At 42.6% G+C, this 15929-nt stretch overlaps 1 protein-coding gene and 1 long non-coding RNA gene across 2 annotated transcripts in view; one reads left to right on the top strand and one right to left on the bottom strand.

The window, feature by feature from the left end:
- Positions 1-15929, bottom strand: part of cnksr2a (connector enhancer of kinase suppressor of Ras 2a) — a 467989-nt gene that overhangs the window by 51974 nt on the left and 400086 nt on the right. Inside the window, exons 18-20 of the mRNA XM_078232430.1 lie at positions 14502-14572; positions 6191-6291; positions 4608-5118 (exon numbers count right to left, since the gene is read on the bottom strand). Of these exons, the coding sequence (XP_078088556.1) occupies positions 4608-5118; positions 6191-6291; positions 14502-14572 (683 nt within the window). The remainder of the gene's footprint in view (positions 1-4607; positions 5119-6190; positions 6292-14501; positions 14573-15929) is intronic.
- The window catches only part of LOC144506394 (uncharacterized), a 44162-nt gene that overhangs the window by 7875 nt on the left and 20358 nt on the right, over positions 1-15929 (top strand). Inside the window, exons 2-3 of the long non-coding RNA XR_013499896.1 lie at positions 4654-4721; positions 6055-6205. This is a non-coding gene — a long non-coding RNA (uncharacterized LOC144506394). The remainder of the gene's footprint in view (positions 1-4653; positions 4722-6054; positions 6206-15929) is intronic.

Raw genomic sequence — 15929 nt, 5'->3', positions numbered from 1 at the left:
TAATAATCCATGTCAGGCTGCCCATGATTTAAAAATGCCGCATTTGCTTGTCAATGTATAATTTTGGCCAACTTTCTAAATGGGAAATGCAAAGATAAATCTAAATACGTGTATGAGATAATTTCTTCATGTTTGTGAAAGCTTCAACTGAAACAACATTAAGAGCATCTGACTAAAGGCAGGAAATGCTCACTATAAAATTTTCAGCACTCTACCATTGTCAGCTGTGTCTTCAGTTACGTATTCCCTCAGCTCTGAAATTCCCTCCCTAAACCACTCTTACCTTCTCTCAAACTTTTCCAAAATCAACTCCGTTGACCAAGGTTCTAGTCTCCTGTTCTATTTCTTCAAATGCAGATGGTTTTAATTTTGTTTGGTAACACTTCGATGGGATTAGGATGTTTTGACTATGAAAACAAATCTCTGGATTAAATTTCCCTGACAATGCTTCGCCCGAACTGTCACATTTTCCCATTTCTGGACTATCTTCTTAATTTGGTTTCATCTGCAAATGCTGTAATTTATGTTATGTTTTTGAATCAATCACTTTTGAATCAGAAACAATTATCACACAGATACCTAAGAGCTTAAGAATAGGAATTAGACCATACCACCCCTCAAACCTATATCACTGTTCAATATGGTCTTCTGCTGCAACTCCATTTTCCTGCCCATCCCTCAGATCCCTGAGACATCAAAAATCTGTGCATCTCCTTAGCCTTAAATATAGTCAATGATGGAACATCGACAAATCTTTGGGGGAGAGAATTCTATAGATTCACAATTCTCTTGGGTGAAGAACCTCTCCTCATCTCTGTCCCAAAATTCCCCTTTATCCTGAGACGGTGCTCTGGGGCTCTGGATTTCCCATCAAGGGGTAACAATCTCGCAGTCTACCCTATAAAACCCTTCAAAATCTTGTATTTTTCCAATGACATTGCCTCTCACTCTTCTCAATTTCTGAAAGTAAAAGGCCAATTTACTTAACCTCTCATCAAAGGGCAACCCTGCATCCAAGGGACCAATCTAGTGTAACCTTCATTGTACTGCCTTCAAAGCATATATCCATATTCTTAGATATGGAGACCAAAACTGCACATAGTATTCCATGTGTGGTCTCACCAAAGCCCTGCACAACTGTAGCAATAGAATCATAGAATCCCTAGAGTGCAGAAAGAGGCCCTTTGGCCCATCGAGCCTGCACCGACAACAATCCCACCCAGGCCCTATCCCCGTTACCCCACATATTTACCCTACTAATCCTCTGACATGAAGGGGTAATTTAGCATAGCCAAGCCACCTAACCTGCACATCTTTGGACCGTGGGAGGAGACTGGAGTACTCAGAGGAAACCCACGCAGACAGGGGGAGAATGTGCAAACTCCACACAGACAATCACCCAAGGCCGGAATTGAACCTGGGTCCCTGGCGTTGTGAACTTACAATACTTATTTTTAAAAATCTTGTAATAAAGGCCAACATGCCCTTTGCTTTCCTAATTGCTCGCCGTACCTGCAAGATAACTTTGTGTTCCTTATACCCAAGTCCCTCTGAACATCAATACTTACAAGTTTCACACTATTTAAGCAAAAATCTTGCATCTCCAGTTTTATGACCAAAGTGAGTAACCTCACACTTCCTCACATTATACTGTATCTGCCATCTTGTTGTCCACTCACTTAACCTGTCCAAATCTTTTTGCAGCCTCTTTAGATCCTCCTCCCAGTTCACATTCCCACCTAGCTTTCTCTCATCAGCAAACTTAAATACGTTACTCTTGGTCTCCCTGTTTAAGTCATTAATTTAGATTGCAATTAGCTAAGGCCCCAGCACTGATTTTTGTGGCACTCCTTAGTCTGAGCCTGCCAACTTTTAAGCAGCGCATTTAGCCCTACTCTTTGCTTCCTGTCCATCAACAAATCCTCCAAACATGCCAATATTTTTCCTCCAACTCGAGGAGTGTTGGAGCATTCCACGCACCACTTTCAACAATGTTGACATAATACTTACCACCCATTGTTTTCTATGCATTAGTCAATTCTTTATTCACCCAAAATTTACTCTGAAGCCCCACAACTTTAAATTTAACTAATAGCCTTTTGTGTGAAACTTTTTCCAAATGCTTTTCTGCAGTCTAGTTGTATCTCACAGTCAGGCTTTCCGCAATGCACTCGGGAATATGTTCCATCAAAAAGAACCTAGAAGATCATTAGGCAGCATCTTCCCAATCTGAATCCATATCGATTGCTGTTTCCTGGGGTATTATTAACTTACAGGATAATTTTCAAGTTTCCTTTTGATAATTGATTGTATCGTTTTACATGGGATTGAAGTACGATTGATGTTTCTGTCGCTGCCTAGGTCTGTTTTGATGTTCCTCTTAAAAAAATAAGCACAATTTACCCAGTTTCCAAGCAACTACCAACTTCCAGTAGCCAATGACATTTTCGTAAAGTTAGTGCATTAAGCTTCAATAGTACATCTGCATTCAAGTGGGGGTTCCCAAGCGTTGGATGTTGCCAACCTGCACTCTTGATTTAAATCAAGCGAGATGTGCCTCTCAAGAAAGAGCTCACTCTTGTATTAAGAAAATATAAAGCTGCATCTGCATGGATATCTCTGCAGCTTTGGATACTCTTATGTGGAATTGTTGGGAATTTCCTCAGGGGGGAAATTTCTGATTGGCCACTCTGACTGCAGTGAAACTCTGATAGATCATAAAACAGAGTTTTCACTGACCAGCCAGAGTCATAAGGATTTTACAGTTCAGAAAGAGGCCCATCGTGTCTCTGCCTCTCTATTTTAATTCCATTTTCCAGCACTTGGTCTATAGCCTTGTATGATATGGCGTTTCAAGTGCTTATCTAAACGCTTCTTAAATATTGCGAGGGTTCCTTCCTCTTCCACCCTTTCAGGCACAGAGTTTCAGATTCTTACCATCCTTTGAGTGAAAAAGTGTTTCTTCAAATCCCCTCTGAATTTCCTGGCCATTACCTTAAATCTATGGCCCTGGTTATTGACCATCTACTAAGGGGAAAAATTTCTTCCTATCTACCCTATTTATAACCCTCATCATTTTGTACACCTCGACAAGGTCCCCCCTCAGCCTTCTCCGTTTGAAGGAAAATAACCCCAGCCTATGTAACCCCACTTCATAGCTGAAATACTCCATCCCAGGCAATATCCTGGCAAGTCTCCTCTCTTCCCCTCTTGTGCAATCATATCTTTCCTATAGTGTGGTGACCAGAGCTGCACACAGTACTCTAGCTGTGGCCTAATGAACATTTTATATAGCTCCATCATAACCTCCCTGCTCTTTTATTCTGTGCCTCGGCTATTAAAGGAAAGTATCACATGTGCCTTCTTAACCACCTTATATTCCTGTCCTGCTGCCTTCAGAGACTTTTGGACATGCACCCCAAGGTCCCTCTGGTCCTCTGTACTTCCTAGCATTCAACCGTTCGTTGTATATATCCCTTGGCTTGTTAATCCTCTCAAAATACATAACATCACACTTTTAAGAGTTAAATTCCATCTGACCAGCCCATCAATATCATGCTGTAATCTAAGGCTTTTGTCCTCACTATTTACCACACCACCAATTTTCATCAGTCATGTGAATTGACTGATCATAGCACCCACATTTAAGTCTAGATCATTAATGTTACTGTGGCTGAATGGTAGAATTACGGATGAAAATCCCATTGATTACCAAATTCATCAGACACCTTTCTGAACAAAGAAATCAGGATCTCGGGTCATCCTTTCCCTTTCCCTATTTTAAAAAAATCCATACTTTTGACAGGATAAAAGTTATCAAACAATGGCACATAAGAAGAGTGGCCAAAATTGAGATGCAGTAAATATTTTTACACTTGAAGCTAACAAGCTATTGAGTCAGCTTCAATTGTGGAAGTATCTGTTACATTTCATGATAGTCATTACATAGCCTTCCTTCACCATTTAACAAAGAAAGATATGATAATTGTGTGACTACAGTGAAAATATGCCTGCACAGCACTGGTGCATTCGGGAATTCTCTGCGCTTGCCAGCTTTTCCAAGTGATCATATTGACGGAGATATGTACAAGACAATGAAATCATATAACCACATGAGTGGGCAATATTGATATTCACTCAAGCCTCATCAAAAGAATTCTGACCATAGTGCTGATTACTGTTTGGATTATACTGGTTTGTCCTCTAAATTTCGGTGAAGTAATTATTTAAATATACCTATGTTCTCTGGGTTACCGCACATTAGCCATCAGCGTCTGAAGAAGATTCCACAGAAGAACACTTTGTCGGGGTTCTCTGTTGCTCAGTTGTAAATCACTATGCAGAAGGGGCTTACCAACTTTTTCTTTGAAACACGCCTGTGTATACAGGGAGAATAAGCCACCTCAGTCAATTTTACTGATAAATTCAATGGAGTTTTACTTCTGATTCCTTGCTGAGTATCTAATTTAATCTTACTTGCTTTGAAGACTACTCCCTAGCAGAAACTTACACTCTTCAAAATTCTGCAAGTTTTTAAGTGGATAACAACATTTGAGATTCAAGGAATTGGACTTTTTAATTTGAACTGTTATGTATATGCTCCTTACCATTTTCCTCTTGCTTTTCTTCTTTAATGTCTTGTTTCTGAATCAGTTCGGCCTGAGCTCCAGGGACACAGATTGAGGAACTGTGACAGGAATGACTGAATCCACCATCTCGAGGTAGTGTGAAACTGCGCGGTTTACCCACCCCACCACTTATTCCTGGCCACCGTTCGCCCTCTGCTAATGGGAAAGGTCCATAATGATCCTGGATCTGGCACCTTTGAGCTGGTAAAGTTGACTGTCTCCGATGTTCTGGTGTTGGTAAGCCTGCTTCACAAAACACAGAATCCTCAAGAGGGAGAGTCTGGAGATAGTGCAGCCCTGAACTGGTCAGTGGAGTTTCTATTAGATCCTGCCACGAACGTCGTTCCCAAGCCCCTGGTTTGCGAATGGGTGACTCAGTACCTCCTGCTTGTTCTGGTCGGAATTCTTCATGGGATGAATGAGAATGGGAGGTTTCCGTAGAGGACAGTCTATTATGCTTAGGTTCAAGGTACGGACTAGCACAGTTCACCTTAAAACAACAACATTATGATCAGTAACAAATATAAACACTAATTGTGCTTTGCACGTGATCAAAATATTAAGAATAAGGCCACATCTCTCACCTGTCAATAACTGCTTTTAATTACCAAGGAGGATTATCATTATACTATAACGTAACAAGCACAGTTTTAACACTATTGCCTATCAATTCACCGAACATGTTATTCTTTGATTCTTCAACATTTTAGTGATCGATCTTGGAATTCCTTTTTAGTAAAACAGTAAATTACACAGTTGCTCCCATTTATAAAATCGACAATGTGAAACATGAATCAGAATTTAAAATGCTGAAAATTTAGGGAAAAGGTAAATATATATTAAATATGTGGAATGGGTCTAATTTTTGGCAATAAACATGAAGTTTATAATATGCCTAAAATAGAAGGAAAAATGTTCAGAATGAGCTTAAGAAATTAAATGTTTTGACAAGTTATGTTTAATGTATACTGCGTTTGAAGGTTAATATTGCAACATGAAAGCTATTCCTTATGTTTGAGTACCAATTACAGTAATATTTGTAGGTTTTCTTTAAAGTGCGAAGGTGCTCATGGCAAAAGATTACAACCTTCGTTGGTTTAATGGAGGGAGAATATTTTTTTGATCTGCCAACAGGTTAATGAACGTAAATATACATTGATTCACTATCTTTGTAAGTGGTTTTGAAATAAGCATTTTGACTACAATATTAGCTTGATGTCATTCCAAAATCAATCCTAAAATTTACAGCTATCTTTATCTATGATAGCATGATGAACTTAAATTGATTAAAAACATCTAGTCCAGTTAAGTCAATGGTTAATTAAAACAAAAATAATTTTTCAGGTCCGGCAGGCAGAGAATATGCAAATAAATTGAAAATTAACACTTTTTACAAGCTCATATTGTTTGTACTTTCTAATCTTAGTAATCTGTTCAAGTTTCTTTGAAGGCTGTGGTGCGAGTTTTGAGGTTTGTAACCAACTGATGCCATCGGGGGAAATTGGCAGAAGCAACAGATGTTCCTGTCACAACACAAAGCAAAGATGTGAAACAAAACTCACTGAAGGCGCTCGAGGGTAGGTGTCATAAGGAGGTGGCGGACTCTCTTGCTTGGGAGTTGATGGGGTGTCTGCATCCTCTTGTTCACTTTCACTCCAATAATCTACCAAGATAAAATAATTGCTAAATAAAACACACAGTAACATTTAGAATTTACCATACACCTTGTATATTTTCTGGTATAGTTCATGACAGCTAAGTGCAAGTGTTTTACACATAAATTTCCAAGGAGATTTGTTCAATCATAAGACAGTAATTTTACTGAATAGGCACATAATGCACCATAAAGCCTACAGTTGTTTTGTATGGTCATCGTTCAGAACTACATATCTGTGACACACTTGACTTTAAGATCTGCATCATATAGTTTGTAGCAATTTGTCGAGTGTTCATTACTTTTAATTTGTGCACTATATGCAAGAGAAGAAAAAATACGCACTGAGCAGTTATATTGCCCAGAGATAGGTTTTAAGTTATTCAAGATGTTTTTAATGCCAACTGACTGGCTTCATTTCGAGACTCACATTCCACTGATTGTGGACACAGGCCAGACATTTGACTTTTTCTTTGCTGGTTTTAGTTTTACTCTCTTGTTTTCCCTTCTTTTGCTTTGGACAGCATCTGATCACGAGTGTGCCAGTCACACTTTCTCTAGACACAAAACTTTTGTTTCTTGTTCCATTGCCACTCCATTTGGCTTTGCATCATCAACCTTTTTGCCTTTTAATCTCTCCTATCTTTCTCCCTATCACCAACCTTCCCTTTTTATTTTATTCCCACACTTCCTCCCCTTGCACTTTCATAACATCTTCCTGGTGGAAGACACCAGTGGAATGTCGGAGCTCCAGGAGAATCAGGGGGCACTGGTGGCCATCACTGAGGAGAAGGTTTTAGGGAAACTGAAAGGTGGATAAATCACCTGGACCGGATGGACTACACCCCAGGGTTCTAAAAGATAAAGTTAGAACATAGAACAGTGCAGCACAGAACAGGCCCTTCGGCCCACGATGTTGTGCTGAGCTTTATCTGAAACCAAGATCAAGCTATCCCACTCCCTATCATCCTGGTGTGCTCCATGTGCCTATCCAATAACCGCTTAAATGTTCCTAAAGTGTCTGACACCACTCTCACTGCAGGTAGTCCATTCCACACCCCAACCACTCTGAGTAAAGAACCCACCTCGGACATCCTTCCTATATCTCCCACCATGAACCCATTAATTATGCCCCCTTGTAATAGCTCCATCCACCCGAGGAAATAGTCTTTGAACGTTCACTCTATCTATCTCCTTCATCATGTTATAAACCTCTATTAAGTCTCCCCTCAACCTCCTCCGCTCCAGAGAGAACAGCCCTAGCTCCCTCAACCTTTCCTCAGAAGACCTACCCTCCAAACCAGGCAGCATCCTGGTAAATCTCCTTTGCACTCTTTCCAGTGCTTCCACATCCTTCTTATAGTGAGGTGACCAGAACTGCACACAATATTCCAAATGTGGTCTCACCAAGGTCCTGTACAGTTGCAGCATAACCCCACGGCTCTTAAACTCCAACCCCCTGTTAATAAAAGCGAACACACTATAGGCCTTCTTCACAGCTCTGTCCACTTGAGTGGCAACCTTCAGAGATCTGTGGATATGGACCCCAAGATCTCTCTGTTCCTCCACAGTCTTCAGAACCCTACCTTTGACCCTGTAATCCACATTTAAATTTGTCCTACCAAAATGAATACCCTCACATTTATCAGGGTTAAACTCCATCTGCCATTTTTCAGCCCAGCTTTGCATCCTATCTATGTCTCTTTGCAGTCTACAACAGCCCTCCACCTCATTCACTACTCCACCAATCTTGGTGTCATCAGCAAATTTACTGATCCACCCTTCAGCCCCCTCCTCTAAGTCATTAATAAAAATCACAAAGAGCAGAGGACCAAGCACTGATCCCTGTGGCACTCCGCTAGCAACCTACCTCCAATCCAAAAATTTTCCATCGACCACCACCCTCCGTCTTCGATCAGATAGCCAGTTACCTATCCAATCGGCCAACTTTCCCTCCATCCCACACCTCCTTACTTTCATCATAAGCCGACCATGGGGGACCTTATCAAACGCCTTACTAAAATCCATGTATATGACATCAACTGCCCTACCTTCATCAACACACTTAGTTACCTCCTCAAAAAATTCTATCAAATTTGTGAGGCACGACTTGCCCTTCACAAATCCGTGCTGACTATCCCAGATTAATCCGCATCTTTCTAAATGGTCGTAAATCCCATCCCTAAGGACCTTTTCCATCAACTTACCAATCACCGAAGTAAGACTAACCGGCCTATAATTACCAGGGTCAATTCTATTCCCTTTCTTAAACAGAGGAACAACATTCGCCACTCTCCAGTCCTCTGGCACTATCCCCGTGGACAGTGAGGACCCAAAGATCAAAGCCAAAGGCTCTGCAATCTCATCCCTTGCCTCCCAAAGAATCCTATGATATATTTCATCAGGCCCAGGGGACTTATCGACCTTCAGTTTATTCAAAACTGCCAGGACATCCTCCCTCCAAACATCTATTTCCTCCAGCCTATTAGCCTGTAACACCTTCTCTTCCTCAAAAACATGGCCCCTCTCCTTGGTGAACACTGAAGAAAAGTATTCATTCATCACCTCGCCTATCTCTACTGACTCCATACACAAGTTCCCACTGCTGTCCTTGACCGGCCCTAACCTCACCCTGGTCATTCTTTTATTCCTCACATAAGAGTAAAAAGCCTTGGGGTTTTCCTTGATCTGACCCACCAAGGACTTCTCATGCCCCCTCCTAGCTCTCCTAAGCCCCTTTTTCAGCTCATTCCTTGCTAACTTGTAACCCTCAATCAAGCCATCTGAACCTTGTTTCCTCATCCCTACATAAGCTTCCCTTTTCCTTTTCACAAGACATTCCACCTCTTTCGTGAACCATGGTTCCCTCACTCGGCCATTTCCTCCCTGCCTGACAGGGACATACCTATCAAGGACACCCAGTATTTGTTCCTTGAAAAAGTTCCACTTTTCATTAGTGCCTTTCCCTGACAGTTTCTGTTCCCATCTTATGCCCCCTCATTCTTGCCGAATTGCATCATAATTACCTCTCTCCCAATTATAAACCTTGCCCTGCCATACGGTCCTATCCCTCTCCATTGCAACAACAAAAGACACCGAATTGTGGTCACTATCTCCAAAGTGCTCTCCCACAACCAAATCTATCACTTGGCCTGGTTCATTTCCCAGTACCAAATCCAATGTGGCCCCACCTCTTGTCGGCCTATCCACATATTGTGTCAGGAAACCCTCCTGCACACACTGCACAAAAACTGCCCCATCCGAACTATTTGACCTACAAAGGTTCCAATCAATATTTGGAAAGTTAAAGTCCCCCATGACAACTACCCTGTGACCCCCACACCTATCCATAATCGGCTAAGCAATTTCTTCCTCCACATCTCTATTACTATTTGGGGGCCTATCGTAAACTTCTAACAACGTGACCACTCCTTTCCTATTTCTAACTTCAGCCCATATTACCTCAGTATGCAGATCCCCCTCGAAGTGCCTTTCCGCAGCCATTAAACTATCCTTGATTAACAATGCTACTCCTCCACCTCTTTTACCAGCTTCCCTACACTTACTGAAACATCTATACCTCGGAACATCCAACAACCATTCCTGTCCTTGTTCTACCCATGTCTCCGTAATGGCCACAACATCGTAGTCCCAAGTACCAATCCACACCCCAAGTTCATCTACCTTGTTCTGGATGCTCCTTGCATTGAAGTAGACACACTTCAACCCACCTTCCTATCTACCGGTACCCACCCTTGACCTTGATACCTTCTCCAATACCTCACTACCCTCAACACTGACTTCCGGGCTACAACTCCTTTTCCCACCCCACTGACAAATTAGTTTAAACCCCCCTGAAGTGCCGTAGCAAATTTCCCTCCCAGGATATTGGCGCCCCTCTGGTTCAGGCGCACCCCGTCCTGTTTGCACAGGTCCCACCTTCCCCAGAATGTGTTCCAATTATCCACGTAGCTGAAACCCTCCCTCCTACACCATCCCTGCAACCACATGTTTAACTGCACTCTCTCCCTGTTCCTCATCTCACTATCACGTGGCACCGGCAACGTACCAGAGATGACCACATGTTTTGGCTTGGCTCTCAGCATCCAGCCCAGCTCCCTGAATTCCTGTTTTAAATCTCCGTCCCTTCTCTTACCTATGTCATTGGTACCAATGTGTACTACGACTTGTGACTGTTGCCCCTCCCCCTTAAGAATCCGGAAAACACGATCCGAGACATCACGGACCCTGACATCCGGTAGGCAACATACCATCTGTGAGTCTCTTTTGCTGCCCCAGAACCTCCTATCCATCCCTCTAACTAACGAGTCCCCAATTACTATTGCCCTCCCGCTCTCCCTCTTATCCTCCCGAGCCACAGGGACGGACTCATTGCTGGAGATCTGCTCACTGCGGCTCACCACTGGTATGTCGTCCCCCTCAATTGCATTCAAAGCGGAATACTTGTTGCTAAGGGGAACGACCACAGGGGATCTCTGCACTGACTGCTTCCTCCCAGCCCCTCTCACTGTCACCCATCTATTTTCCTTTCCTGGAGTAACTATATCCACGAAGCTTCTGTCTATCGCCACCTCTGCCTCCCTAATGATCCTAAGTTCATCCAACTCCAGCTCCAGTTCCCTAACATGGTTTTGGAGGAGCTGCAGATGGGTGCACTTCCCACAGGAAGCTGAGGAAATTGTGGAGGCATTGGTGGTGATCTTTTAGGAATCACTGGAGGCAGAGGGGGTCTCAGAGGACTGGAAAGTAGGTAACGCAACACCGCTATTTAAGAAGGGAGGGAGGGAGCAGACGGGAAATTATAGGCCGGTTGGCCTGGCATTGGTCACAGGCAAGATTTTAGAGTCCATTATGAAAGATGAGATCATGGAATACTTGGAAGTGCATGATAAAGTAGGACCGAGTCAGCACGGCTTCATCAAGGGGAGGTCACATCTGACAAATTTGTTAGAATTCTTTGAGGAGGTAACAAGGAAGTTAGATAAAGGAGAACCAGTGGACGTGATTTATTTCGATTTCCAGAAGGCCTTTGACAATGTGCCACATAGGAAACTGTTAAATAAGTTAAGAGCCCATGGTGTTAAGAGTAAGATCCTGGCATGGAAAGAGGATTGTCTGACTGGCAGAAGGCAGAGAGTGGGGATAAAGGGGTCTTTTTCAGGATGGCAGCCAGTGACTAGTGGTGTGCCTCAGGGGTCGGTGCTGGGACCACAACTTTTCACAATATACATTAACGATTTGGAAGAAGGAACTGAAGGCATTGTTGCTAAGTTTGCAGATGATACAAAGATATGTAGAGGAACAGGTAGTATTGAGGAAGTAGGGGGGCTGCAGAATGACTTGGACAGGCTAGGAGAGTGGGCAAAGAAATGGCAGATGGAATACAATGTGGAAAAGTGTATTTGGAAAAGTGTTCTGAGGCTGTATAAGGCTCTGGTGAGACCCCCATTTGGAGTACTGTGAGCAGTTTTGGACCCTGTTTCGAAGAAAGGCCTTGGAAAGGCTCTGGAGGAGGTTCACAAGAATGATCCCTGGAATGAAGAGCTTGTCGTAAGAGGAACGGTTGAGGACTCTGGATCTGTGCTCGTTGGTGTTTAGAAGGATGAGGGGGGATCTTATTGAAACTTACAGGATACTGCAAGGCCTGGATAGAGTGGACGTGGAGAGGATGTTTCCACTAGTAGGAAAAACTAGAACTAGAGGGCACAACCTCAGGCTAAAGGGACGATCCTTTAAAACAGAGATGAGGAGGAATTTCTTCAGCCAGGGTGGTGAATCTGTGGAACTCTTTGCCGCAGAGGGCTGTAGAGGCCAGGTCATTGAGTGTCTTTAAGACAGAGATAGATAGGTTCTAGATTAATAAGGGGGTCAGGGTTTATGGGGAAAAGGCAGGAGAATGGGGATGAGAAAAATATCAGCCATGATTGAATGACAGAGCAGACTCGATGAGCTGACTGGCCTAATTCTGCTCCCATTTCTTATGGTCTTACAGTCTTGTGACAGCTCTAATCTTTCCCAGTTTCGATTAAAGGCCGTGACTTGAAACGTTAGGCTGGATTTTCACGGAGTCAGGGAAACTTTGGGAACCTATAAAATGGCAGATGGGACCCAGATATAGATGTCCCATGTCCATTTCTGACAGGCAACATTTACGTGGGTGGAGGAAGAGGGCAAGGTGTGACCCTTATGGATGTGAATCATGAGTCAGCTTGGCCATTTAAACTCAATACACAGGACTAGTAGACCCAATTTTCACTTCAGGAATGGCCTCAACACAGTCTGTGTTCCAGGACATCATGGTGGAGACGTAAATGCTCATGAGAGGTGCTGAGCTATGTAGTACTGTCAAATACTCTACCACCTACATTTTGAAAAAGAAACCTGGCTATGTCTTGGAGAGTGAAAAAAAATGGTTCCAGCAGCTTCACTGGATATTTGTTGACAGAACTTTCAGGGCTATCATTATAAGTGCTCGATTGCTTCCACAACCTGTTATTATCTGTCATGTTGTAAATTCTCAGTTTGACTGACATCTCCAAGACATTAATGAAGGATTAGCTATCTTTGATGTGAATACAAATGTTTGTTCCGATAAAGGATTAACTACTTGAGGAAATTTAAATGTATGAAATGGGCTTTCATAAATTCAAGTGTCTCTTCAATATAATGAGGTCTGTATTGGGTACAAAGACCGTGGCTCTTGAGTTCTGCGCATGGTTGATGCTAGGTAAATTGGAATGGAATATGTAAGGGCAAAGGGTGATGTGTGGGGTCGTGATCAGGACTGCCAGGGGTGGTAGATTGAGGTGGGCTGGGGGTGTTTGGAGGGGCGGGGGTGGGCGGTGTCAGAGCTGGTCGAGAGACGTCTGGAAGACCAGTGATCCGGGGGAGGGGGGGGCGGAGGGGAGGTCGGAGAGGCAGCAATGGGGGTTGCTGTGCTGGCCAGTGATAGGCAGTGCAGGGCTACCGTGCATGTGCTGATCTCCGCTATGACAGATTGGCGCATGCGCAGTGGCCCGTTCAGTGCTATGCTGTCGGCCTCTCCAGCAGGAATAGACCCCGCCTCCAGATTTTCATCATGAATTGCGCGAGGGCACTCTGCAGTGCACAGATTGTGGGAGATTCATTTTGAAAATTCCGCTGACAAAAAACAGTGGGATGTACTCCGGTTTCTACGCAAATTCAGCACTTAGAATTTTTTAGGTAGAATCCCGCCCTTCATGTTTCAGATATATGCATTTATTTCAGAAAAACCTTTTGAGGCAAAGCTTTGTTTCAAGTTGCTTTATCATTTTTTGTAACAAATGCTGCATTATTCTTTGTTACCTTTATGTTGAGGCAAATTTTGAAAATTCACAATCACAGAGATTTTCTGATCCTGCCATGGGAATCGTCGGGGCCAAGACAGAAAATTTGGCAGACCATTTAGGTCCGTTGACCTCGGGCGGGAACTTCTGGTCTTGGGATGTGTGCGGCTGGAAAATCCCGCCCACTATTTACATTTCAAAAATCATAAGCCAGTCATTCAACTGGCATTTGAGTGCAATACCTGAATACTTGTGTAACCATATAAAGGGCTAAGTTTGACCTAAACTGTATATTGGAAAACTAATGGAATCATATCTGTGGCCGTTAGAAATTAAGATTGAATGGAATGTAATCCAGTCCCTTCCGTTTTCCTGCATTTATATAGCACCTATATTCTCGTAAAACATCCCAAGTTGCTTCATTGGAACATTAGCAAACAAAATTTGGCATTGAGCCACATGAATTAGGGCATGATTTAAAGGAGGGTCTTAAAGGAGAAAAGAGAGGCAGAGAAATGTCTTAAAGGAACGTACGGCCTTGACAGCTGAAGGCATGACCACCAGAGCTGGAGCAATTCAAATTTGGGGTAAGAAAGATGCCAGCATTGAAGAAGTGCTGAGATTTCAGACGGATGTGGGGCTCAAAGTGATTACAAAGATTTTGCGATGAGCGGTGAGACAATGGAGAGATTTGAAAACAAGAATAAGAGTTTTAAAACTGAGGTATTGCCGGGAGCTGATTAAGGTCAGCAAGGACAGGAGTAATGGATGAACTGATAGATTAAAATGACCACCACAATGTCATACATAAGATCCATGTTGAAAGGCTCACTGATATTGAGTATACTACTATCGGACATTGTTACATTGTACATAGTTACATTACTGTACCTTGGTCTTGTCTGAGCCGTTGTTCTTTTTCTGCATATCCCACTGTAGCTAAGCCAAGCCTGCTCAACCACCTGTTAATAATTAAAAAGGCAAGTCTCATGATTAATTATCCCTCTGAAGATAGTAGAACATTTATGAAGGAAAGACAAACAAACAAATAGGTAGTTTAGCTCCTCTGCACTTTGGTTTCGAAGTTTAGTTGCAAGATGAAATAATGAATTGCTTGACCATGTGCAGTGATTTATTTTGTTGGCTGTCAAGTACACAGTTTTAGATGCTTTTAATCGTCAACCACTTGGCCCGAATGTATGTGGCTTACAGTATCGAGACATGGCAGGCACTGGTCATTCTACATGTGCATTGCTTTCATTCAAATGCACCAAATGGAAATGATATCTTGTCCAAACTACAACCTTCAGGTAGCAATTTTATGCAGCATTTATTTTACAGAATTAGTTCAACTAATTCTATAAAAGAACTCGATACTCAAAAGTGCTCTGGAATTATCTATATTTTTTAGATGGCAGATTCTATTGCCCTAAACTATCAAAGCAACAATGGGTATGAAAGCTTCACATTGATTCTTTATTTTCTGGTTCCTGTGACATACTTGGTAAGTTGAGGAAATACCTAACGTTTGGTTAGGAAATATGTTTCGTGTGTGGTCAGGCTCAATTGTTCAGTCTCCCAATGGGCAGAATAATATTGCCTTCAGGACATTGCCACAGGAAGCAATATTGCCTCAGTTTTTGTCATGCACTACTTGAATATTAAATGGAATGCAGAAAAGTAATACTCATGTACAGAATTTACCACAACTTGTACCTCACTACTTGATATGTCATTCATTATGACAGAACTGTAGAGCCATGCTAATCCAACAATTATTTTCCAAACAAAGGACAGATGGTGGCAAAGTTGACTGTTCTAAAGTTTAAGGGGCAAAGCAGGTGGGTGGGATCAGGTGACATGTGAAAAATTAAAAAGAAACTCAAACCCAACCCCAATGCACCAACTTCAATGTTTAACAGAGATACGACAGGGGGTTGGCAATCAATTTACTCCCAAAGGGTGAGCTGGCCTTCTCCATATTATATACAGAAGTATACAGCTATGGAGAAGCTGGCCTTCTCCATAGCTGTATACCTCACATTTAACTTGTTTTCCTGCTTTAAAACAGTGCTACTGAGTTTCTCATGGGAAACCCGATTGGTGCAGTAATGCATGTATAGCTTAAAGTCAAGTGACTTGACAACACTGCTTGTGGGTGAAGAGGATCAGGGGGTCAGTCCCCATTCCCCAAGGCTTATTATTTTCCCTGTTGCTGGGCTCCCCCATCTCTGGTCAGGATTTGAAAGATGAACTCCACACCCTTTGTACTGGATTGGAATGTCTCTCCTGGCACCAGAACTCTTTGGGATTGGGGAT

The sequence above is a fragment of the Mustelus asterias genome, chromosome 17 (assembly GCF_964213995.1).
Source record: "Mustelus asterias chromosome 17, sMusAst1.hap1.1, whole genome shotgun sequence".
Classification (NCBI taxonomy): Eukaryota; Metazoa; Chordata; class Chondrichthyes; order Carcharhiniformes; family Triakidae; genus Mustelus; species Mustelus asterias.
This window is presented reverse-complemented; position numbering and strand designations above follow the sequence as displayed.